Source organism: Aspergillus ambiguus (genome assembly GCF_047715705.1).
Source record: "Aspergillus ambiguus strain CBS 117.58 unplaced genomic scaffold BDV59scaffold_5, whole genome shotgun sequence".
Classification (NCBI taxonomy): Eukaryota; Fungi; Ascomycota; class Eurotiomycetes; order Eurotiales; family Aspergillaceae; genus Aspergillus; species Aspergillus ambiguus.
This window is the reverse complement of record NW_027395518.1, coordinates 111,404-134,451: the sequence shown is the minus strand read 5'-3', so window position 1 is coordinate 134,451 and position 23,048 is coordinate 111,404. Positions and strand designations below refer to the sequence as shown.

The window sequence follows — 23,048 nt, the reverse complement described above, 5'->3', positions numbered from 1 at the left end:
AAAGAAGGAGAGAGAGTAGGGGAAGACAAAAGAAGAGTCCGTATAGAAAACAGTCGAGAAAAGAGATTAGACTCTGAAACGAATGGATAACAACACCCGGCTCGTACATCATACACACCTACTCACAGAGCAGACAGGACACCCCCTACTCCTTCAAAAACCCATCCATATCATACAAACTCCCCGGCGTGACGGCCCCAATCCCCAGCCCGATGGCCTTCTTCGGCGTCGCAAACTGTCGCGACTTCCGCGCCTGGGCCCGGTTCTGCTGCATATCCCCCTGCAGCTCGGCGGGGCCGTCCGCCTGCGATACAACCGAGACCGTCGACTTTGTCGTAGGATGACGCTCCAGCTTGGGGTCTTCCCAGATAGGCACGATCTGCTGGTTCTGGGAGCCGCGCTGGTCGGCCGGCTGCTGCTGTTGCTCTGACTGCTGCCCCGAGAGCTGCTCCGATGGACGCAGAACCGGGGCGCCAACTGACTTCGCGCGGTGCAGAGAGTCCGTGGACATGCATGTCGAGGCCCGGACCATGCTATGCGGGCGGGCAACCGCGCCCCAGGCGCCGTCCGTCGGCGCCGATGATGCCTTGACGCTGTCGTCGGGGGGCAGCGAACGCACGCTGCTTCGGGCGGCGGCGGCGGCGGGCTTGCCTGGTTGACTGCGCGGGCCCTTAACGGCCGAGCGACGCGGACTGCCTGGACTGGAGTTCTCGTAGGTGGTTGGTGAGCCTGCGAAGGGGTTGTTGGGCAGCGGCGGGGGCGGTGCCATCCAGATGGGCGGTTTCTTTTCCGGGGACGGCGTGCTGGACAGGTTGGGCTCGGCCCCGGGGACCGGGGGAATGTTGGTCAGGAGATCCGGGAGGGATTTAATCGTGGTGCTGGGTGGACGCGTGTTCATGCTGCTACGGTGGTGCCTGTTGGGGCCGTTGGTTGTGGACATGGCGTCGGCGGACTTGGTGCGGCGATGGCGACGTCGTCGTGCCGAGGGATCTTGGTAGGATGATGCCGGCCGTGAGGGGGCCACCGAGCTTCGGTGGTGCTGGGTGTACGGGGGAAGGTTGGAGCTGTAGTTGGAGCGGCGGTGCTGGCTGAACTCCTGGTAGCTGTTGCGGCCCATGGATAAGGACGAGGCGCTGGAGTTGAGGGGCGAAACGGGCGTCAGGTCAGACCGGCGTACCAACGTGCCCCGGTTAGTAGTGGCGAACTCCTCCAGCTCTTCAGGCTCCTCGACCATCGGCGAGAAGGATGGCCCTCCGAAGGTGATGGGTGGGTGGATGGAGATGCGGACACAGTTTTGGCGTCTGTGACCCTTGCGCGGACCACTGCCGTTCTTGAGCGCCGAAGGCAGCGGCGCCTTCGGCAAGCCATCCGGCACGAAGAAACCGTTGGACCGCCGGGCAGAGGCCTGCGGGTGGACGAACGTACCACCGGAGTAGAAGGGGTCCCCGTTGCTACTGTCTCGGCGGTGGTTGGAGTGCACGGAGTGCCGCTGTGTTTGGTTGAGCTGTCGCAGTAGGCTCGAGTTGCGACTGGGCACGTTCAACGGGGCAACATGAATAGGAGGCGAGTATTGTGCGCTGGACCTGTTGTACCGTGGGGAGTTGCTTGCGGAGAACGATTCGCTGCGTCGTGGCGGGCTGGCTCGTTCGATTGAGTGCGACGGACTGCGTGCCGTCTGGCTGCGACGCGGGGAGCCCGCACGATCCCCGTCCGGTCGTTGCTGCGAGTCCCTGGACGGGGATGGAGGGAACGTGAACGGCGCAGGGAATGCTGGTGCGGTAGGCGCAAAGCTTCGTCCGTCGTATTCGATGCGGCCCACGTCGTTGGCGCTGTATGGGGTGAACGTGGGACAAGGCGGCAATGCCGGTGAGGCGAAGTCACTCTCGATGCCTGCGGAAGTGCGTCTGCTGTCGTCGAGGATGGAGCTATCCGCAGTCTCCAGACTTAGCGTGGAGAACCTCGCAGAGTCATTCTTGGACAGACGGAACCGGTTCGGAGGATAGGCCACAGGAGGGGGCGGAGCGGGCTGCTCTGGCGCCGCACCGGGCGTCTGCATGGTGATACTCCCTCCACGAGGCCGGGAGCCGTATCCTTCAGGACTATCCTCGAAGACGGGGAAAAGACTGCCGGAGCGTTCTCGCTTGTGATGCATTTGGCTGTCGGCAGAGATGGGACGGAGGGTAGTGTCTATCGTAGGGCCCGGTCTGTCGTCGTCTCGCTCCGGCGTATGTCGCGGGGTGGTCTCCGTAGGCAACTCCAGCGCCCCCTCGACGGCTGAGAGAGACACCTCATCCTTGGGACCGCGTACCGCGGCGTAGGGTGCGAGAAGCTCCTTGTTCGATTCGGTCAAGGGAGTAAGGGAGTTGCCTCGGAGCAGGCGCTTTGGCTGTCGTTTCGACCGAGACCACGAAAACGAACGCCGGAGAGCGCGTTTCTCCGAAAATGGCTCTGGTTCGATGGGGGAGGGGAGCGTCTCGTGGGAGGTCAACAAGCCCCATTCGCCCGGATTTCGGCCATAGGGGAGTTGGCCGTGCTGTCGTAGACGGGAGCCTTCTTCGCGCGTGAGCGAGGTGATTGTGCCCGTGGGGAAGTTCTGAAGCCCATGGGCATAGCTGCCCTGCCCGGCGGTGGCGACAGCCAGCGAGAGTCGGTCCTGACGCTTCTTCACATAGATGACAGTGCCGACGACGGTCCCCACGATGACGACCACCGCAGAAACCACTGCAACGGCAACGACGGTGCTGAGGGCCACCATTGTTCAGACAGACAGTCGATTAGGTCCTTTACCCCCTTTCGACCCGGATGCAGTTGAGGGTCGACGCGTTGTACCCATGCAAAGAAGCGTTGTTTACGGCCTTTCGAGTCGGTGTGGTTGTGAGAACCGTTGACAGCTCACGTCGAGGGAAGGATATAACCTCCTCCAAGAACGTACACAACCTCAACCAACGTTTGTGATACCCTGTGAGAGACACGATAAGGGAGACAAGAGCAAGGAATGAGGAGAGAGGAGGGACGCCATTTGGAAAAGAAGGGCGAAAGATTGTTGTTATGAGAATGGACGTTTGAGGCAGCGCTGGAATGTGGGTGCACATTGCGGTGATTACGCGAGGAATGCCAGAGTGATAATCTCCTTTGGGAGCGAATGATGGTCTGGGATGGAAATTATGGAGGAGTCACTCCTCTGAGATTTGAATTGGTGGGAGACTGGTCCCAAAGCCTTGGAGTTCGAGCTGACTGTTGTGATGCTGGTGATGCTAGGTGCCGCCCATGCTCGGGATCTTCATGATGTCCTCCCCTTGTGGGTCACTAAAAAACTGGATGATGACCGATGGAGATGGCCATGAAAGACATCAAGAGCAGAAGGGATGATGCCATGGCGGTCATTGGAAGCGTCAGATGACAGCAGATGGAGGGGATTGTTGGGGTTGATGCCATCCAGAGAGGATCGTCTGGCGGGAGAATTAGGGTTGGGGTGACCCGTGACCGATCCTTTCCCTTAATGTACAACGCCTGGCATTCTCTACCACTCCCTCCCCCTGACTGGATACTTATACCTGCTTGGCTGCATCAGAGCGAAGAGGCGCTTTTCCTTGCAAGACAGATATATATAAGACCAAAGAAGGACAATTTTTCATGCTAAGCTGTCTAAGTCAATACCCTTATCGAACACCGAAGCGCATAGGTTGGACTATACCGTCCCACCCATCCTACAGGTAGCATAACAGTTAACTATGCTTCTCAACTGTGCCTCTTGAAATAAACCAGTCCTCCATTTTTCCTGCGAAGTCCCCAGGTATACAGCAAAACAACTGCCTCTCATCGAAAGCAAAGTTAGTTGCCTTCAAGGTACTACGCATCCCAGGAGTTTTCATGGTGAACTCGACCTTCTTTTTATCACACCACGCTTTCGCTGCGGATGGGCCGTGTCTCGCGCTCAAGACTTGGTAGTAGTTAATCACGATCGAAGTTTTTATCTAGTGGCAGAATAATGTCTGTGACTCTCTTGAGCGCTGTGCCCATCCTCGTCACGAATGATGTATCCTGCAAGCCATCCATTGAGTTAGGGTCCTCGGCGCATCGAAATCTGGAAACATCGTTCAGCGTCCTTCGAAGCCAGATCGGTGACTTTGGTGGATAGGCTTTGCAGGTTCGTTGGTGTTGGAAGCACATGCTAAAGACCTGAGCAGTTTTGTCCTTATTTGCTGTCCTTCCAATCCTTTTGCAATGTTGACCAGATTTCTGGCATAAGTGGAACTGCTGCTGCCCTACAACAGGTGATCTACCTTCTGCTGATCAAAATGCTCCATCAGTTCTTCCGCATCTTCGCTCACGACCTTCCGGGAGCCCCAGGCTCATTTAGTAATAGTTCGCGCATTCTTCCAGATTGATCGTTCTTTATCCATTTGGCTCTAAAGGTTGTGGCCATCGACCATACGAACGAAATCGGCAAGAAGATACTCGGAAGTCCCGCGTGTAATAAACACGGATGCGTGGTACTCCTCTCACATCCTCCTTGCATGTAGATGTCGGACCAACACCATAAAGATAGCGCTATTGGATCTGGTAACGTCGTACGGATGGGGCAACGAAGATGTGTCCCATCCGCAATGCTTTCGACGCCATGGATCTCTTTAAATATCTCGCCTCCGTACCTAGCAGTTCAATAATAGTGGGTAAGTGTAAACCCTTCCTCTCTGAAGAGCTGTCGCTTGTCTTCATCTATCTTGGCGATAATCACCAACTATGCCTTACCACCAGACTGCATTTGCCATTGGGATGCGTCATGCGTCACGAGAGAATAAGACCATCCGGTCATAGGTACTCCCATTGGAGTATGATTTCCTGGAGCACGTTCCTCGGATGACAAGGAATATACCGGCAGAGGCCATCTGAAAAGGCTTCTCCCCCGTTCCTTTCGAATTCGACTCGAAGTGCGCAAGATTGGCCATATCCATTCCATAAGCAATTGCCACACGCACGTTGCCTATGGGCATGGCCCCGTAAATCTAGAACTACGCGGCACGAAGAGAAAGCTCCGTGACCCTGCTTACAGCACTTTATCGAAACCTTCTTGGGACGATGAGGTTTGGCTTGCTGAGATATCATGAATGACAAGCAACTTGCAAGTCCTCCGTTGGGCTACGTTCGACTCCTTCGGAGATCATCTCCAGTTTCTTTGGGACAGGCTTGGCCACGTTCACAATGTCACGTAGAGAGAAGAAGAAGAAGAAGAAGAAGAAGAAGAAAAGATAGAATGGGGAGAATGGGTTGATAAGGATAGAAGAAATAAAGTGAAGTTCACCAGGGCTGATGAGTGAACAAGAAGATATGAAAAGTATGGCATGTTGTGAACAGTGAAGGTAGCATTAACAAAGAAAACACTATAAACAGATCCCCTAGTGAAGCATATCTAGCGGAAGAATTATAGTCCTAGAAGCACTTGAAGTAATAAAGCAGATAGCTTTTTAGCACTATATGAATACATATAGTGATCTGAAGTAGTGCTGAGGAGATACATAATCATGGTTGAAATAGCTAGCTAAGTGGCAACTATTTATATGATCAAGTTATCCTCCTCAACAACATCAACCAAAGGAACGGACAATGCTTGAGTCTGGCTAGACCTTTGCATACTAATAATGGGTCATCGTGTGCGAAGCTTGGACCTTGTTTAGACAGACTCGCAGCACTTGAAGCAGCCCTAGAGAAATCATTTATGTTAGTAAATTGCCTTATCCGAAGCCCGGTCTTGGGGGCATAGAGAGGAGACGCAAAACATACAGGTCCGATGCGACCAACAGCCTATCCAATCATCATATCAGTTAATATGTTCGCTCCTGAGATGACTGAGCTAGACACTTACCGGGTGGTCAGTAGGGCACTTGGCGTCCCGGCTATAGACATAGCACTTATCAAGACAGTTTTGGGGGTTTTGTTGGGCCATGGCAGCGGGTGCGAGGGCAAGGAGGGTAGTAGCGATGATGTTGAAAATACGCATTTTGAGTTTTGGGAATGGGTTTATGAGGAATGATAAGAGATGGGTTTGATATTCGATCTGACCGTGAACTGACTCTGGAGACTCTGAGCTCTATTTATACATTCCAAGTCAACTCCTAAAGCTGACCGAGATTCTACGGTCAGCACTTGATTAGAAGACCAAGTGAGACAACGATAATGATCAACATTCTTTTTTCCTATTTTTCGATACTTAATTCTCCGCTCTGTCCTACTCCACCCCCGTAGCGAAGACGGGTTGCCACATTCTATTGGGGCTTGATAGAGCTTCCACATATCCCGATTATAGGAGTATCGTCATGCTATCTGCATTATATGATATTTTCGCTGGTATAAAATCTGTTCTCTTTGCTGGAAATTCAGAAAATCTATGCCCATAGGGTGGTAGCATGCTTCGCGCTCGCTTATTCAACTTGAACAAGGGGCTAGGAAGAAATGACGCCTGGCTACAGAAAACGAACGGGGCCACCCGCTTTGTATCTAGTGGGGAGTGGAGAAAAGGGTTGGACAACACTGCAAGGAGCCAGTAAAAAATAATGCCTATGGTTTTCTAGACAGCTGAAAATCCTTCTTATGGTAGTATTCCTATCCTATAGCCGATAGTTCGCAAATAATCTAGGTATTGGAATGTCCAGAGTTACCGCTGTACTCTTATGTCTTGGTCGGCTGGTGACGTTGGGAGACAATTCAACACGTGGATAGCATCTTCTGAGACAAATGCGGAGGATGGATGCCCGCTCAACGTCAATCAATTACTTACTCTATCGAGGGGGCTTAATGTGGAAATCCCGAACTTCTTCCCTTGCTGCTCCAAGCATGTATGGGTAGTACAACCCTGAATACAAAGCACACCCAGAAAGAACAGCTTTTTCTATTTTGGGGTTGAATATATTCCTTGGTTGCATGGAGACCTCAGCATGTGAGTGGCCTCCTATGAAGGTCATTAGAGTCAGTAGTGGTCCCCTGGCGTGTAGTTAAGCGCAGGTCGATTTGCCATCTGAATTGTCATGATAGAGCCGTACAATCACGATCTACATGATCGTCGCCGTTTCACTGCGCGTAGGGCTCGAATACTTAGGCTACGACCCTTCCAGGTTTGACAGCAGATCAAAGGCCCTCGATTCTCTCCTTTCCAACTAGGCGGAGGCATATCTCGGTCTATATGTTTCTTCGGAATCATTGGCTCACCTGAGTATGCCCCAGTTATGATGATCTGCGGCTACCAGTGACGGGACAACCCCAGCTCAAACGAAGGGAACGCAATTGCCCAAGATTAGCTATCTTGGTAGATACTCTTCATTTTTATTTGGTTAACTCTCCTATTCTTAAGTGATTAGCTCTCCATATATTGGTCGCCTTGTAGAATATCGAAAGAATATATAACCAAGTAGAAAAATCGCTTCACAGTAGCACTATACAATGATGGGCCCAACGGGCCTGTAAACTTGCTCGCAACTACATATTTGTAGAATGACTCAAGTGTCCATACTAGGTGTGTGTTTACCATCAGTGTCCCCAAATAGCTCAAAGGTATCTGAAGACGCCGAGGCAATTATAGTTCAGCCCTCAAACGCCGAGAGGCTGATAAGTTCAGTAATATATATTATAGATATTATTCTATCCTGTTCCATATATGAGACTACCAAGTTTCTTACATCATGATCCGCGGCGGCGGCAGCACTGGCCCATAGCGTGATTTCTCCTCCCTCCACGAACGCTGAATTGCTCAGACATGGAAGTATGCCGGACCATGGATAAACCCCGCCATGTACCTTTCGATCCCGTCAGTGGTGGTGCCTGGTGGGTCTGGCCAACATCAGATTGACTAACTCTGTCGATATATAAGACAGCTACCTGCCTGCAATCCCCTCTTGACTTTCGACTTTTTCGTCCCCTATCCCCATCATCTTATCGCCATTGCTTTTAGTAATAGCCCTCTTATCCCTACCAAAACAATGGCCGCCAACCCCGTCAACGAGAGTGGACACTTCGTCCATGGAAACACTACCCCGCCGCCCCATCCCAGTCTGATGGGGATGTTCTCCCTCAAGGGCAAGACCGCCATTGTCACCGGCGCCGGCGCCGGTATCGGTTTGGCCGTCGCCAATGGACTCGCAGAGGCCGGAGCCAACGTGGCCATGTGGTATAACTCCAACGCGAAGTGTACCGAGCGGGCGGCCGAGATTGCCTCCAAGTATGGCGTTCAGAGTGAGTCCCCACGTTTCGACACGTCCCAATGTGACGTATTAACAACTCCCCAGCCAAGGCATACCAGGTCAATATCACCAGCGCCGAATCCGTCCAGAAAGCCGTCGACCAGGCCGTCAAGGACTTCAATGGCCGGCTAGACGTCTTCATTGCCAACGCCGGCGTTCCCTGGACCGAGGGCCCCATGGTGGACGGCCCCCTCGCGCACTACTCCAACGTGGTGGACATCGACCTGAACGGCACCTTCTACTGCGCGCAGGCAGCCGCCGCCCACTGGCGTCGACAAAAGGAGCAGGGAACCGATCTCAACGGCCAGCCGCTCGCCAACTTCACCTACGGCAGCTTCGTGGCCACCGCCTCCATGAGCGGTCATATCGTCAACTTCCCCCAGATGCAGGCTGCCTACAACGCGGCCAAGTCGGGCGTCATCCATCTCTGTGCGTGATTCTCTCCCCCTGCATTGCGTCTCCCCATACTATCTCCATACGCCGTACGAGGGGCTTGGACCCGCCCGCTAACGATCGACCGATAGGTAAATCCCTCGCAGTGGAGTGGGTGCGGTTTGCCCGCGCCAACACCGTTTCCCCCGGCTATATTGCCACGGAGATCTCCAACTTTGTGCCCGAGGCGACCAAGAACATCTGGCGGGACAAGATACCTATGGGTCGCGAGGGTTGCGCCGAGGAGCTCAAGGGCGCGTATCTCTATCTCGCCTCGGATGCGTCCAGTTACACGACAGGGGCGGACTTGGTGGTGGACGGCGGATACTGCGCTCCTTGAAAATTGTCTTTTTTTTTTGGTTTCGTGCTGGTTTTCGTTGATACAGGCGGATACGGGATGGTCCTCTACAGACATGCACCCGATAGACGAATGAACGAATCGTGCTCCTTCAATCTTTCCTCACCGTAGTTTCCTCCACCCCGAGGACACATCAGATAACGAACGACGAAATAAGGAGGGATCCCTTGGCCTGCGGCCCGACAATGGGATTGTGACCTGTCATTGAGACCCCTCATGCGGATTCCCCCGGATGTCCAGACGACTAGCGTTTCCACACCGCCCGTTCGTGTCGTCGGGATCGCCATGAACAGCAGTCCGGGCAGGGATGGGAGAAGGCTGGTCGAAGAGGACGTCTAGGTCGAAACCTGTCCAGACCTGACGCACGGCGCGGTCGACTAGTGCGTCGGTCCAGGATCGATGGGCGTTTTGCTCCCCGGCTGATGTGGAGTCGGGGTTTGGCGTGGGGGTTCTATCCGAGTCAGATGCATATCATGGAGATACAAACTGTCCTGCGTAGAGCGGAGTTGGACGTACGATGGAGCGGACTCGGTGTCTTCATCGGAAGAGAGCGCTGTGTAGGAAGCTGTGCAGAGACAGCGAAACTTCTCCCGGTAGAGATACAACAGCAGAGACGCCGAGAAGAGAAAGGCGATTGTCGGGATCAGAGAGACGAGAATTGTCGGCGACATGGTCAGGAGGGACTGACAGACATGGATTCGTGGTCAAGCCAGATACAACGACGCATAAAGAAGCGAACATTGTGCTTTGTGGTGGTCAAGGACGTCTCCTCAATCCATTGTCATAGGGGCAGACAAAGGCTTCAAGATGTATAAAAGACTCTACAACAGCAACATGAAGACCACCACACCCAAAACACGCCCATCATGGCTGTCCCCAGCCCAACCCAAGACCTGGTGCGTATACAGCCCTCTCACTCTGAAGACGAAGCTGACAACATCCAGAAGGACGCCATCGAGGAAGCCCTCAGCTGCACCAGCTGCATCCTGACTGACCTCACGCGCTTCACCTTCCAGAAACACCTGCGAACGGGGCTATACCACCCTCGCAACGACCCGCCCTTCACCGTCTCCAATAATCCCGAATATCCCATCCCTTCCGAGGACGAGCCTGTCTCGCCGCGCACCGTTCTCCCCCCAAGCTCTCCTGCTGCTTCTCCTACTCCCCAGACACCCTCCTACCAATCCACCATGTGCCCCTCCCAACGCAGCCTCTACCACGCCCTCATCTCGGCGTACCAGGCCCACGACCCCAAGAACGATGTGCACGTCGCCCGCTACCGTGTCGACTACCACATCCACCTGCACTATCTGCATCGACGCGGCATGCTAACCCTGTGTAGGAACACGTACGAGCTGCACGCCTTCCGCGAGTGGAAGTGGAAGATGCGCCGTGGCTCGGGGGATGGTACTTCTTCTTCGTCCTCCTCGTCCGACACCCATCTGCGTCCCCGCCGGTGGGGATGGCCCTACGACGCCGGCCTCTTCAGTCTGTACCAGATGCCTCTGTGGAGACGCGGGTGGCGTGTGCGGCGGGAGAAGGTCGTCCGGATGAGGGCGAAATGGTCGCGTCTGGTGGACCGGCGCCGGCGACAGCGCAGACGGGATGTCTGGAGGGCGGCGGCCTGGGAAAAGGAGCGCACTAAGCCAGCGACAGCAAATGACGGACCGAGACAAGAATGTTACGAGGAGAACTTTTCATTATGAGCGGTATCACTGACAATGGACAGATGATTGGAGGGTCGACTAGGAGCAGGGTAAAGCAAGGATATAGACAACATCGGAGAGTTAGCTAATTTGAAAGTTTCCGTGCAATCCACACAAAACACAACCAACGCCGCCTCATTCCCTAGGTGAAACAATGCGGATATCAAGTAGTCAAAAGGCTATGAAATGACAAAACAGTAAATGTAAGCACAAGAAAATGTTCAACGAATGGCGCATCATCTGTCCCGCAACGACACAATCAACGTGGGTAGACCAAACTCGACTCCAAACAGACAGCCATCTCAGGACCTGCTGAGCATCGCACTCATGTACCCCCCGCCGACGCCCCTCAGACCTTTTCGGTACCAGTCATGGCAACATCTTGGGATGGTTCTCGGATCGGTTCCTTGATGTCGGTCGGGTAGGGCTCGTTGGGCGCCTCCGGCTGCTGGCTGTCACTGGGGTTGCGCTTTTCGGGTCGCTTCCGGCCCAGCCGCTCACACCAGTGTTCCGCACTGACGAGGGTGTCGTTGACGACGCCGCTGACCTGCGCCATCATGTCCAAGCCCTCGCGCGCCAGCACCAGGATGCGATGCGCCCCGATTGTGGCGTCCGACGACGCCGCGGGGGAGTCGGGCGGCGGATTCGAGGTCGAAGCCACCTGGAAGCGGTGCGGGAGGGAGGTCAGATGTCGGCGGACCAGGTTGCGTGCGTTGTCGGGAAGCGCACCGCCCGCGTACTTGGAGACTACGTCCACCACCTGTTTCAGGGTGGAGAGGACGTCCTCCTTGACGGCCTGGATGCGCTGGAACAGCAACGAGGTATCCTGGCCGTTGGTGCCGGCTTCCTCGCTATTCTGCTGCTTCGCATGGTCCCACTCCTGCAGAGCCCGCTGCAGGGCGACAATTGCCTTTCCCAGACGTCCATTGGCCCATCGCAGCCAGGTCAGGCAGTACTGCAAGCTACGGAGCGATTCGTCGCTCATCGCAACACCTAGCCCGGATGTGGAGATCACCAGTCGACTCTGCCAGCCGGCGTTCGCACGGGAGGACCCATCGCGGCCAATTTCTTCGTACTTGGGGGATTTGTACTCGTCGTAGGGCGGCAAGGGCTCCGTCATGGACAGGTCGGAGGTGCTGCGGGCTCGATGAGGCATCTCCGGTTCGTCGACGCCTTTCTCGAGGTCCGTGTTGACCGGACTCGTCTGCCCGCTGACTTTCCGTCGTTTCGAACGCTTCGGGTCGGAATTGGAGGCGCGCCTCTGCAGGGCCCATCGAATTCCGCTTTCCACGCCGGTCTTGCGTCCAACGGTGCCAACGGTGTTGGCCACGGGGGAGCCAATGTTCCGTTCGATGAACTCGGCGCCGGACTTGAAGCGCGGGGAATATGATTTGGAGGTGGTGTAGGCGGAGACGGAGCCCTGGATGGCGGACGAAATGAGGGGGTGGGTAGAGGTTAGAAGGGAGAGGAGGGGTTCTGGTTGAGGTTTGGCGTCGGCGGGATTCGTCGAAGTGGAGGTTCGTTGGGAGGAGTTGCGAGGGGAGTGTCCGTATTCTGAGCGAGAAAAGCACCTTTCATTAGTCTACGGCGGTCTGAAGAGGGAGAGGGTGACGAGGAGCATACCGGAACGCAGGCCCTCCAAAGCCTGGGCGGCCTCAATGTCGTCCATAGAGAGAACACTGGTTGCTCGACGTGATCGATCCTCAGCGGTGGAATTACCATCTACCTCCATCATAGAGGCGGAAACATGCTGGCCGGAGGGATAACCGGGAGGGAGATGCGAGGGAGAGGGCGCAGCGGAAAGGGTTGCTGAAGTAGTGGAGGCGGAGATGGGCGGATTGGAGGTGGAGGTTGACGCCGTCGGAGTGGCGTCTCGGTCAGAGAGATCATGCTGAGGGAACGAGGCAGACGTTGGGGCAGCAGAGACGGCGCCTGGACGAGGGTCCATGGCTTTCTGCCCGAACGACGAATGCCGAGTGGACAAGAATGAGAGGGAGGGCGACTAGTCCAACAACCTAATTCAGAAAGAGGAAACTGTTAAAGGGAGACTAGAGTGGAGGAGGACTGATCTGAGGACCGACGATCAGGAGGGATGGGCAAATGAAAGGAGGGAGAGGGAGGAGGAGGAGGAGGGAGAGAAGGAAAAGCGTGGGAGGGAAAAGACGATGGAGATGGTTGCACGTGAAAGTCGTTCCCATTTGGGATGCTGGATGGAACGACCCCGTACCTAGTTCAACGCGAATCTCCTCCGGGGACGAATCACTTCGTCTAATTTGATGTAATCGAAATAGCCTGAATGCATCCAATCTCCCAGGAGGATTGTTATTGATCAGACGAGGTTCTTCACATGTCTTCGGTAACTTCACAGCCTTCATCTCCCGGATGAGGATCCGATGAATCTGCCCTATTTGCCCTGGAGTCACCCGAAAAGTTGCTAGTATTATGGGTTATTACCAGATTACTACGCAGTATCTGTCCTGAATTCTTGATTTCTTGAATTCTGCCACACCCTCATCTTCCATCTCTGGGTATAAAACGATGATGAAATCCATCACGAGATCCGCTTTGGGTTAGTGCGTTCCATGGTGCGCTAAACTTAATCAGGCCGCCTGACATGTGACGCACGTGTTGATGCCGCGTCACCGCCTTCCCTTTCGGCCATCCAACTATGAACGGCCAACCTGCATCTTCAACAACTTCCTCCTTGAGCTATCAACATGTGTCATCTGCTCCACTCATCACTCGGAGCGAGATCCTCTCCTCTTTCAACCATCTCCTGCGATCCGTCCAGCATTATCGCTTCGATCGCTTCCTGTCCTTCGTACTCCTCGCCTTCTCCTTCACTTCCCGGGGTTTCCTCCGCGACGCCCTCCCTTGCCATCAGCCGGGCCACAATTTTCGGATTCATCCGGTAACACGCCAGGATGTCGTGACTCACCATTCGGGACGGCATTGTCCCGGCTTTGATTTGACACAGCTCCTCACCATAAGCATGCATGGTGAACGTGGCAAATGGGTACTTCTGGTACGTATAGGATGCCAGTAGCTCTAACCAGATCGCTGGCCGCAGTCGCCACACATGGATCAACGGATGATCTCCCGTCGGTGGTGGGATCGCTCTGGCTCGCTCAGCGGTCTCCAGGACCGCTTTCAGGTCCGCAGGGGAGAGAGTCGAGCCCTCTTTGGAGTGTCCTTCAAAGCATTGGCGGCACCATTCGGCGTAGATCTCGTGGACGGCATGTGCGACATCTTCCAGCATACCTTGGAGCTTCCCACCCACATGCTTATCACGGTTGGCTTCCTCCTGTGCCTCGATCCACGGCTGACATAGATCTTCATCGTGCCTACTGCTTTGTTGGAAGGTGGGAAATCTCCTCTCCAGCTCGGTGAGAAGGGCATGTTTCTCCTTCGCCACCACCTCAAACATTAAATAGTCCACAATGTTACTTTCCTTGGGTATTCGTTTAGGGTCCTTATAAGCAGGTGGTTTCCGCTCCCGGGGACTGATCCTCCTGCGATACCCTTTCCACGTCTCCTCAGACAGGTTGAGGCCGGCCTTTCGAGCATCCACGAGATGACTTAACAGACTAGCAAACTCCATGGCCTTGGGTGAGCCGAGTGATTCGTCATAGACCAGATTTTCGTGCTCCACCGTGCACTTTCCCAGACTCGAAAGGGTCAAATTGAACGTAAACGAGCTTTGCAAGAATTCGTCCACCGATTGGATATCGCGCATGGGCACCGAGTGATTCGTAAGACCGAAATGCTCCGGTGGATATTCCGGTGCCAGGCTAGAGTTCCTGAAATTCTGCACAATCTCTTGATCCCAGCAGATCCATGGAGTATCGCCGTCATAGTCACCGCCCGAGAGCTTATGCGCCAGAGGCACATCGCCCGTAGTGGGGAAAACAATCACATCCTTGAAATGGCGGAGCTTGGATTTCCAGACCGCGCGAACCCGTTGAATGTCCGAGGGAACATGCGCGGGCACGCGAGCTACAAGGACATCCTTTCCATCTAGTAGATTGTCCTCGAACTGACCCTGCGGATCGCACCAATTGCTGGAGAACCCGAAATGAACTTCATCTGGTTTCAACACTCCGTATGGATCAGCAATACAGAAAGCGTATGCAGACAACGGAACCTCAATGTGCAATTCACCCTCGTATCGATCCAATAATTGAGAAAGGCATTTGCCAAGGCGACCACGCAAATGCCTAAAACTTCGGGGTTTGAAACCTGCTTCAGTCAATCGGATTACGCACTCCTCATTGTCAGCCATCCACTCTTCCATCCGCCTGGCTTTGTACGGAACCTCTCCTGGTGGCCTTATTTTCTGGATAAGATTACGGCACAGAACAGGGCAGTCTTGATCGAGGACCTCAGCAAAGTCCTCCACTATGGACCGGATTCCGGATCTAGTGAGCTCGGCAATCCGTTCTTTGACTTTCCCTCCGTGCTCCAGGATAGCAAGGAGCTGAATATTCAATCTCACAGGATGGAGAGGCTTGGACCACTTGACCACTTCGAAGGTAAGTTTCTCCGGATCGTCAAGTCTCTCCCAATCGGCGGGATGCGGTTTGATCTTCAGCTGCGAATCGGAGATCTGGAGCCATACCTCTTTCTCGGAAACCTCTGAATCATGCTTGTCAACCATCCAGAGTCCCTTTGCCCCTGCAATCCTTCCTTGGAAGGCACTAGGAATACTTCCCGTGATTCCCAAATCATCACAGATTAGTTTGGCTAATGCACTCGACATCAGAGCGCAACCGTCGTTCATCACGGGCCGGTTGGGCTCATCTTTTAGGCGTAATATCTGGTGCGGTTTCAAGCGAACCGTGGCGAATGTTTTGGACAGCCCTAGGGATAGGCGCTGGAAGAGCCTGCAAGGCATTATTTGACGCAGGCGTTACAACATTATAGCGCGGAACGGTTCTGGGGGCTGTCAACCTCTCGACGAATTTGGACGGCGCTTTCACGGGTCCTGCACATGCTTGATCTGCACACAGCGTCGGTGTCCTGCCAAGTGGCCCAGAGCCTCTATTTGATCGTTTAGCCGGCGAAGGAGGCGCCTCCGCGCAGGGTTCCTTCACCGGCGACGTAGGTGCAGTATGGAAGCCATCGTCCTCCTCCTCATCCGCGTACGGCCGCTTTAGGGGCCGAGAAGGCGCCGACGGATCAAAGAAGGTGATGTCACCGGCATTCATTGCCATGCTGACAGAGACGTTGGAGATGTACAACTCGTCCTCCAGTAGCTTTCTCAAATAGCGCAGCCGTTCGTCCTTCTCGGCCACAGACACCGCATGGCCGGCTTCATCCAGGAGGGCAGCTCTTCGAGGGCTACCCACGCGGCTGGCAGAAGCAGGGACAGGGGCAGCACTGGACGGCGCAGTCGCCCGTGACAGCACCCATTCCTCGAAGTCGTTAATGATCCTCCCTAGATCGACGTTCTTCCTATAGAACAGCGGCCGCAGGCTATGATAGATACCCCACCATGGCGACTTCCCCGTGCGACTTACCACCGACGGCGAGAAGATCCCTGGGTTGGGGATGTCCAGGGAGAATTGGTCATTTAGACTGTCGACGAAGAGCTCGAATTCCTTCCCGTTCCTAGCCGAAGGAGTGCGGGGGGAGGTCATGTTATTTGACCCCCTGCTGGGGCGGCGCGCAGTTGGTCGGAGATGGCTGTCCTGGATGATATGCGGGCATATGAATGTAGGTAGATGTGTATGATGTAGTTTACTTGGTATTCACTGCGATATCATCTGGTGGGGGAGGATGGACGCCAGGAGGAGAGAAACAACAACATGGATATTTATTTTATTTAGAGCCGTGGCAACCAGATGCAAGCGCCCTACTACTGCACGTCTTCGTCCTATCACCTAGCAAACAGCGCCAACTGCTTAGCACCTTTTTTTCCCTTTCTTCTTTTCTTTCCCTTTATCAGGGGGAGCGGTAAATATGTTACTGTTATTGTATTTTTGGTGGCAGTAGCGTTTCTGATTATGCCGCTGTTGTGGCCCGCTGACCGGATAGCGCAAGTTACTTATGTTTCAGATGATATACAGCTCCAGCTATCGAAGTAGACGGCCACGAACTCTTAGGCCTCGATCTGCAGGGATGAGTTGGGCCGTCATGCTCATCCATGGGGATATTGCATATCGCTCAGACTAGCGCACGAAACTAAAATTCCATTCATTCGAGTCAACCTTCGACCAGCTTGATGAAAACTTGCAACAGGCTGCAACGCACATGAGCTTCTAGGTGCATTCACTATCCCAGTTGGTAATTCGAGTATCATGCCCTTTGTATAAGAAGTGTTGGACACATTCCTTTACGAGAGGTCAGCACTTCGCATCATCTGCTGATAACCATGCCCGAATCCGGCTCCTCCAAGTCTTTGCCTGCTCAGTACGAAGTGTTGGGTGCTCTTCCTCTCTGTCCCGCGAGCGCTCGTCTCCCCCCTTCAGATTCTGCAGATCGACCTCATCCGGGCGGATGTGCTTGCACCGAGTCGCAACCTTGTACCCAAGGATGATGGCCAGGTAGAGCGGGATGCCCAGGTACGAGGTGATAAAGGCCCAATGGTTGAAGCGGCCCGGGTAGCCATCCTGATCGACGATGTCGAATGTGCGAACGACGGCGATGATGACGCAGAACGCCAGCGCGACCCACGAGCCGAAGGGGCCGAAGGGCGAGCGGAAGACAACGGCCCTATCTGGAATCTTTTGAACGCGGCGTGCGCGCACAAAGGCGACGTGGATGATGAGGATTGACATCCACGTTAGCAAGCCGAACATGGTCACCAGGTTAACAAAATAGTCGAATAGTACTTTGGAGTCGCTGGACACGCTGAGATATCCCCAGGATGCGAGGACTGCGCAAAGACCCAGCGCGTGGGTTGGGACGCCCCTCTTGTCTGTAGTGGAGAGGAATGAGGGCGCGTTCTTTTCCAAGGCGAGTCGGTAGAGGGTTCGCGACGCCATGCAGAGGGCAAAATTGGCCGAGGATATCACGAACAGAAGGAGGCAGGCGTTCAGTAGATGCGGGAGTACGGGTAGCTTGGCTATTTGGATTGCGAGGACGAATGCTGATGCAGGGACGCGATTGGGGTCGTTACCGGGGATATCGATGGAGATCGTGTCAAAAGGGACGAGCATTCCCAGCAGTGTGACCGCGGCGATATTGAAAGCTAGGATTCGGTAGAATGTTAGCTTTATTGCGTGGACGGCAGCCCTGCGGGGGTTCCTGGTGTGCAGGATGTTAATGCCAATGAGTTCGCTCCCCAGGTAGGCGAACATGGCGGAGGGGATCGTTCTGCAGATAGCACGGAGACGGCCAAAAGCTGTGGTATCGCCGGCAAAGGCACCGGGATCAATCCAATACTTGAAGCCTTTCACGTCACGGTCGGGACCTCCTCCGAGGGCGAGGACCAGGGATAAGATGATGAGCCCTAGGACCACTAGGATCTTGAAGGTGGAGAGAAAGAATTCATAACCACCGAGAAAACGACTGGCCCAGTAGTTGGCCGCAGTAATCACGAGGAGGAAGACGGTCATCAAAATCATTGTCGTGGCTGGACTGGCTTCCAGCCAGTATGCGATCACCAGAGTGCCCGCCGTTAGTTGACTGGGAACTACTACGAGATATTTGAGCCAGTATCTGAGGCCACATCAGTATACCATTAGAGGGTTGAAGCGGAAGACTTACATCCATCCCAACGTGAAGCCCAGCGCGGGATCATAATACCGAGTAGCGTGACCTGCCGCGCAACACGGTTCTGGGAGGGATGAGGCTACTTCTCCAAGGGCACATAAGACCTGGTATACCAAGATACCGACAACAGTGTACGTGATCAGGATGGATGCTGGCTGGAGATGTCAATTTCCTAGCTCTGTGCCTGGAACTGCGGCTCTTACTCCAGCTCTGGCACTCATCAGTAATGCATATAGAAAAAAGGAAAAGACTTACTTGGCCAGGGCATTGCCAGCCCCAATCATCAGACCGGTGCTGATGGCTCCTCTAATTGCTATGAAGGTTAGGGTCATTGGATATGGATGAAGAGCCAGACGACCGACCGATCAAGGCAAGCTTGTGGCTGTTTATGACCCCATAAGAGCCAAGAAGGTTTTCACTCGGACAGGAGGTACTGGATGCTGCTGTAGGTGAATTCTGGGCCGTAGGAAGTGGAGACGAATCAGCACTGTGGTGGACCTGCGACATATCTGTTGCGTGGACGGTCTAAAGCGTCGATGATGCAGGTCGGAGACTTCGGGATGGAGAGCAGAAGGCATATTCGGTGCTCTACTAGAGGGAACCTTAGGAAAGCGCTGCCAGTGAAGGCCACCTCATGGCGGTTGCCTTTCGAGGGACTACGGTGGAGTCATCGACGGAATTCGAATTGCATGAAACAACGATGGGTATAATCTTCCATGGAGAAGAGCAGAGAAGAGGTAGAAGACAGAATGGTGGCAGCTTTGGTTCGATCGCCTTTCTATCAGGGCCCATCCCCTCGAATAAGCCAAAAACAAACGCACACGGAACGCCAACGTCTAGTATATATCCCACACAAGAAAGCTCATAAAGAAATGGAGATGTCAGAAAGCTGCCTCACCGCGACATGTATAGAGAGTCGCTCGATTCCGTTCGGGGGAATATCCGAGTGTACAGGGAGTCGCTGGAGTCGGACCGAGGGAAAGTCCGCTGGTATGCTCGGGAGACCATGCGATCGGTGTAGACACCCTTGGCGGTGCCCTTGACCACAGACTCGAGGTAGGTTCGGAAATCGATGGGCTCGAAATCGGGGTACAAGTCCTTGGAGCTGATGTAACCCAGGTATTTGGCGTACTCGGGATTGTTATCGCCACGGATGCCCCATGACAATTGGTACTCGGCCAGGTAGCGCGGAATAAACTTCACGGGATCGAAGGGGTAGGTTTCACTGGACTGCCTTGCTGCAAGGACTCGGGTATAAACGGTTTCCTCTGGGATCTGCACCGTACGGAAAAGGAGATGATTAGCCAATGCGACGCCGGGGCCAAGTGATGCGTTGAACGTACATAGTTCCGGGCAATTTTCTCCTCACTGATTTCCTCCAACAGGTCGTAGATCTGGTTCTGGGTCACCACGGTGTTGTAGGCGAACACCATCTTGTTCAGGGTGCGGTCATCGAGAACGATGCGGGCCACGTAGCGGCCGATGTCTCGGAGGTCGGTCAGAGCCATTGGTGTGTTGCCGTCACCGACGATTTCGTTGTTGGCCGAGGTCATAGCGTAGTCGGCTCGTCCCGATTCCAGACGGGGGTAGGAGAGCTGATACCACCAACCGACGTCGATGATGGTGTAGGGAAGTCGCAGTTGCTTGATGTGGTTGTAAACGGTTTCCTTCTGAACGTTGGGATGGTTGTTAGCGACGGCCCCTCGATCTCTTCTTCCTCTTTCAGGCAAAATCATACCTCATCTCTCAGCCACATGATGCCTCCAGGGGGTGCGATCGTAATGAAAGCACACGGCACGAATCGTTGAACACCCGCCCGTTTGGCGGCTTTGGCGAGAGGGATTTGGTCCTGTTGCTCCGCCGGTCCCACACAGCTGATGACAATATCAATTCCAGTCAAAGCCTCGGCGAGAGTCTCCTCGGGGGCTTTCAGATCGCATCGGATGATTTGGACGCCTCGTTCCTGCAAAGCGACAATGGAGGGTTTTTGGACGGACCGCAACCGGACGAGAGCGTGGACCTCCTGTGAAGGCATGCGGTTAGTTGGATGATCTCGGTCAGTGATGGGAGGAGGAGGGGAGATCATACGAAGAGTGGATTCTCGAGGAGTCCGTTTGCGATGGAACCACCAGTCTCACCACCCGCTCCGACCAGCAGAACCTTGGTCTTGGACATGATGGAAGGGCCGGAAGTAGTTCGGAAAGGAGAAGGGAAGAGGGAGGTAGGATGAAAGTAAGAGGGGGGGAAATAGGTGAGATTGGAAGAGGGAGAGAGAGAAGGAAGAAGAGAGAGAAGAGGTATGGGGACAGAGGGAAGATCGGTGACGTCCGGGGCAGCGTCGACGTTATATACGGCGTAGTGGTCGTCCCACCCAAGGATGGCGAACTTTTGCCCTACCCACTTCTCACACAGGCATGGTGGGTCAGGTGGTGGATCGAGGATGGGCGGTCTCCGGGGTCAGTTGGGAGATTGTGAGGGTGAGGGGTGATTCATTGAGATTCTTGAGATCCTCATCGTTGTCGTTGTCGTCGTCGTCTTCTTCTCTTCCTCTATCGGATTTGTGAAGAAACTCTTGACGGGCCGGTCGATTCGGGAAATCGATGCGTTTCCCTCTTGGGACGCCTTACGTCATTCTGCCACTGCTTCCCGCTGCACAGTCAACAGTACAACAATCACAATCACCACCAAACTTCCACAGCTACAACATACAAACGGCGCTCATGATCATGATACAATCACTCATTGTCGGCGGGAACATCACGAGTCATTCCGCCTCCCTCCACACTACACCTGCAGCGATCTTCCCTCAAATGACACCCTCCTTCGGTACCCAGCATCTCCCCCCAGAACCAATCCAATAACATCGCCAATGACTCCTCTTACTGCATACCTGCATCGTCCATCACTTTCCTTTTCCCCCCACGTCACAGATCTTCTGATCGGCGTGGCGGGTGTGAAGAGCCCAGGTCGCCTTGTACGGCATGGCGTAGGGGCCTTGTCGCTTGCAGTGACGCCATCGGCGCCTTCAACACTGCAAGGGCTTCGGCGTCATTGGTTGAGCGTGCCTCGAGAATGGAGTCGGATGGAGTCTCCCTCGATAGTGTGTGGCCCGACTGGTCCATGGTTGCGGTGCATTGGTGCCTTTAATCATCCTGCCATTGCAAGGCAAGTGATTGAGGATACGCCGTACGGGGTAGACACCGGCGGAAACTCCGTTCATACATTACCCTCTATGATGTTAATCACCCGACACGAACGATCAATTCTTCACTTCCACACTCCCTCGCCTACGGTCGACCGGTTCCGAAACCTTGACATCATCACCCGTACCCGCACCCGCACCCGCACCCGTTAGGTAAGCATTCTGCTGTCATCGGGTGGCATCCCAATTTTGGGAATGATGAAACATGTCCAACTTTTCCGGTAGGTTTTCCTGGCTCAGGGCCTTGGAATCATCAACGACCAAGTCAAGTCTTGTTGTTCCTGGCATCCTTCACCGACCACTGAGCTATCGATCCGAGTCTCTAGATAACCTAAGATCATGACTGATCCAAGCGAGACCAATGATCATCTTGGACCCAAGAAACCTTGCCCTCAGTAACGCACGACCATACCCCTCTTACTTTGAACTAAGCCTTCTGTTTAAACCCTGTGGAAGCGAGAATGCCGCGCGGGAATGGGGAGAAAAACACCAGGCATATTGTGATTCTCCAACCGAAACGGCGGAGGAGATCCTTCCGAAAGGCAGGTTCTCCGAATTGGGCGATACAGCAGACCAAGAATGCGTTCTCGCGCCTCGCCTCACATGTGAGAAAGTAATGTACGCAGTACCCTTTTGGCCCCCTCATTTTGGAATCTGATCTGCAGACCCACGGGGTTTGCACCACCAATGGCGTCCAACTGCGTTGCCACACCCGATGCACGCGACGGCCGATAGATGCTCATTCCCAGTCGGTCTGGTTTCATCCCTCGGGTAAACCAGGAACGCATGATGCCCTTTTTCGGGGTAGGACCGATCCTCATGTCCTCTTGTACACTCACCATTTCTGAAGCAGATGTTCAATCATTGGCCTGTAAGATGCATGCATTAACTCCGTACAATCTCCATTCAGTTCTTTCCAGAGCAATCCCCTTGTTGATGCTCTGGTGGGAACCTCCCAAGAACGAAATCAATCACGTGATTTCGGATCCGATCACCGACTGACTCCCAACCTCATTCTCTAATTCAATCTGTGAGCACGACACCCGACATCTGCCAGTGATAATGTCCGGACCGAGGGGTGTCGGTTGTATTACAACACCGCCACGTGGTGTCAGCGTTTTCTGTACATTCTCATGCAAGCTGTGCACGAAGTCTGCTGTCGTACAACATCGTCGCAGGGGAACAGTACACCCCGTACACTCAGCTCCATAGACAGCCCGGCAAGTCCACCGTATGATGTCGTTACGCGGTATATACGTCTGCGACCGTCTCAACTTGACCAGTAGGCAACTTCACCACGACTATACTCTTCGGGTAGAGAATTTCCAGGAGACATCCTTGATCCAACCGTGAAAGAACTGCTGCATTGAACCATCGCAATCACATCTAGCATCAGCAGCGAC

General features: G+C 54.2%; 10 protein-coding genes across 10 annotated transcripts; 3 read left to right on the top strand and 7 right to left on the bottom strand.

The window, feature by feature from the left end:
- Window positions 1-145: 145 nt before the first annotated feature.
- Window positions 146-2,755, bottom strand: BDV59DRAFT_199229 (uncharacterized protein; the record flags this gene model as incomplete). The annotated part of the gene is made up of 1 exon (XM_073693324.1): window positions 146-2,755. One exon carries the CDS (start codon window positions 2,753-2,755, stop codon window positions 146-148), a length of 2,610 nt encoding a protein of 869 aa, XP_073550769.1.
- BDV59DRAFT_171824 (uncharacterized protein) lies at window positions 2,423-3,413 on the bottom strand. The gene has a single exon (XM_073688620.1). It carries the CDS (start codon window positions 3,090-3,092, stop codon window positions 2,784-2,786), a length of 309 nt encoding a protein of 102 aa, XP_073550768.1. The 5' UTR covers window positions 3,093-3,413; the 3' UTR covers window positions 2,423-2,783.
- Window positions 3,414-5,671: 2,258 nt separating this feature from the next.
- Window positions 5,672-5,998, bottom strand: BDV59DRAFT_199228 (uncharacterized protein; the record flags this gene model as incomplete). The annotated part of the gene is made up of 3 exons (XM_073693323.1): window positions 5,672-5,701; window positions 5,782-5,802; window positions 5,864-5,998. The coding sequence occupies 3 exons, from the start codon at window positions 5,996-5,998 to the stop codon at window positions 5,672-5,674; spliced, it is 186 nt and encodes a 61-aa protein (XP_073550767.1).
- A 1,637-nt stretch (window positions 5,999-7,635) lies between these two features.
- On the top strand, window positions 7,636-9,321 carry BDV59DRAFT_171823 (putative carbonyl reductase). Its single transcript, XM_073688619.1, has 3 exons — window positions 7,636-8,223; window positions 8,277-8,660; window positions 8,756-9,321. The coding sequence occupies exons 1-3, from the start codon at window positions 7,971-7,973 to the stop codon at window positions 9,001-9,003; spliced, it is 885 nt and encodes a 294-aa protein (XP_073550766.1). The 5' UTR covers window positions 7,636-7,970; the 3' UTR covers window positions 9,004-9,321.
- Window positions 9,322-9,887: 566 nt separating this feature from the next.
- On the top strand, window positions 9,888-10,727 carry BDV59DRAFT_199225 (uncharacterized protein; the record flags this gene model as incomplete). The annotated part of the gene is made up of 2 exons (XM_073693322.1): window positions 9,888-9,917; window positions 9,966-10,727. The coding sequence occupies 2 exons, from the start codon at window positions 9,888-9,890 to the stop codon at window positions 10,725-10,727; spliced, it is 792 nt and encodes a 263-aa protein (XP_073550765.1).
- Window positions 10,706-12,838, bottom strand: BDV59DRAFT_171820 (putative clock controled protein (Ccg-8)). The gene is made up of 2 exons (XM_073688618.1): window positions 12,351-12,838; window positions 10,706-12,281 (listed from the first exon to the last, which is right to left on the bottom strand). The coding sequence occupies exons 1-2, from the start codon at window positions 12,673-12,675 to the stop codon at window positions 11,077-11,079; spliced, it is 1,530 nt and encodes a 509-aa protein (XP_073550764.1). The 5' UTR covers window positions 12,676-12,838; the 3' UTR covers window positions 10,706-11,076.
- A 611-nt stretch (window positions 12,839-13,449) lies between these two features.
- BDV59DRAFT_199223 (RNA dependent RNA polymerase) lies at window positions 13,450-16,366 on the bottom strand (the record flags this gene model as incomplete). The annotated part of the gene is made up of 2 exons (XM_073693321.1): window positions 13,450-15,610; window positions 15,678-16,366. The coding sequence occupies 2 exons, from the start codon at window positions 16,364-16,366 to the stop codon at window positions 13,450-13,452; spliced, it is 2,850 nt and encodes a 949-aa protein (XP_073550763.1).
- A 399-nt stretch (window positions 16,367-16,765) lies between these two features.
- BDV59DRAFT_125551 (putative amino acid permease) lies at window positions 16,766-18,941 on the bottom strand. The gene is made up of 5 exons (XM_073686890.1): window positions 18,806-18,941; window positions 18,699-18,749; window positions 18,647-18,653; window positions 18,438-18,598; window positions 16,766-18,389 (listed from the first exon to the last, which is right to left on the bottom strand). Exons 2-5 carry the CDS (start codon window positions 18,725-18,727, stop codon window positions 17,072-17,074), a joined length of 1,515 nt encoding a protein of 504 aa, XP_073550762.1. The 5' UTR covers window positions 18,728-18,749; window positions 18,806-18,941; the 3' UTR covers window positions 16,766-17,071.
- Window positions 18,942-19,337: 396 nt separating this feature from the next.
- BDV59DRAFT_199221 (aromatic alcohol reductase) lies at window positions 19,338-20,618 on the bottom strand (the record flags this gene model as incomplete). The annotated part of the gene is made up of 4 exons (XM_073693320.1): window positions 19,338-19,718; window positions 19,787-20,113; window positions 20,182-20,466; window positions 20,532-20,618. 4 exons carry the CDS (start codon window positions 20,616-20,618, stop codon window positions 19,338-19,340), a joined length of 1,080 nt encoding a protein of 359 aa, XP_073550761.1.
- A 497-nt stretch (window positions 20,619-21,115) lies between these two features.
- Window positions 21,116-22,018, top strand: BDV59DRAFT_126151 (uncharacterized protein). Its single transcript, XM_073686891.1, has 2 exons — window positions 21,116-21,866; window positions 21,999-22,018. Exon 1 carries the CDS (start codon window positions 21,313-21,315, stop codon window positions 21,796-21,798), a length of 486 nt encoding a protein of 161 aa, XP_073550760.1. The 5' UTR covers window positions 21,116-21,312; the 3' UTR covers window positions 21,799-21,866; window positions 21,999-22,018.
- Window positions 22,019-23,048: the final 1,030 nt, after the last annotated feature.

Bases quoted from the DNA above. Each gene is read 5' to 3' on its own strand.
- BDV59DRAFT_171823 (XM_073688619.1), top strand. From the start codon at position 7,971: ATGGCCGCCAACCCCGTCAACGAGAGTGGACACTTCGTCCATGGAAAC. The intron at 8,224-8,276 runs GTGAGTCCCCAC...ACAACTCCCCAG, and splicing joins CTCCAAGTATGGCGTTCAGA to CCAAGGCATACCAGGTCAAT. The intron at 8,661-8,755 runs GTGCGTGATTCT...ATCGACCGATAG, and splicing joins GTCGGGCGTCATCCATCTCT to GTAAATCCCTCGCAGTGGAG.
- BDV59DRAFT_171820 (XM_073688618.1), bottom strand. From the start codon at position 12,675: ATGGACCCTCGTCCAGGCGCCGTCTCTGCTGCCCCAACGTCTGCCTCG. The intron at 12,282-12,350 runs GTATGCTCCTCG...TTTCTCGCTCAG, and splicing joins TTTGGAGGGCCTGCGTTCCG to AATACGGACACTCCCCTCGC.
- BDV59DRAFT_125551 (XM_073686890.1), bottom strand. From the start codon at position 18,727: ATGATTGGGGCTGGCAATGCCCTGGCCAA. The intron at 18,390-18,437 runs GTAAGTCTTCCG...ATGTGGCCTCAG, and splicing joins GGCTTCACGTTGGGATGGAT to ATACTGGCTCAAATATCTCG.
- BDV59DRAFT_171824 (XM_073688620.1), bottom strand. From the start codon at position 3,092: ATGTGCACCCACATTCCAGCGCTGCCTCAAACGTCCATTCTCATAACA.
- BDV59DRAFT_126151 (XM_073686891.1), top strand. From the start codon at position 21,313: ATGACTCCTCTTACTGCATACCTGCATCGTCCATCACTTTCCTTTTCC.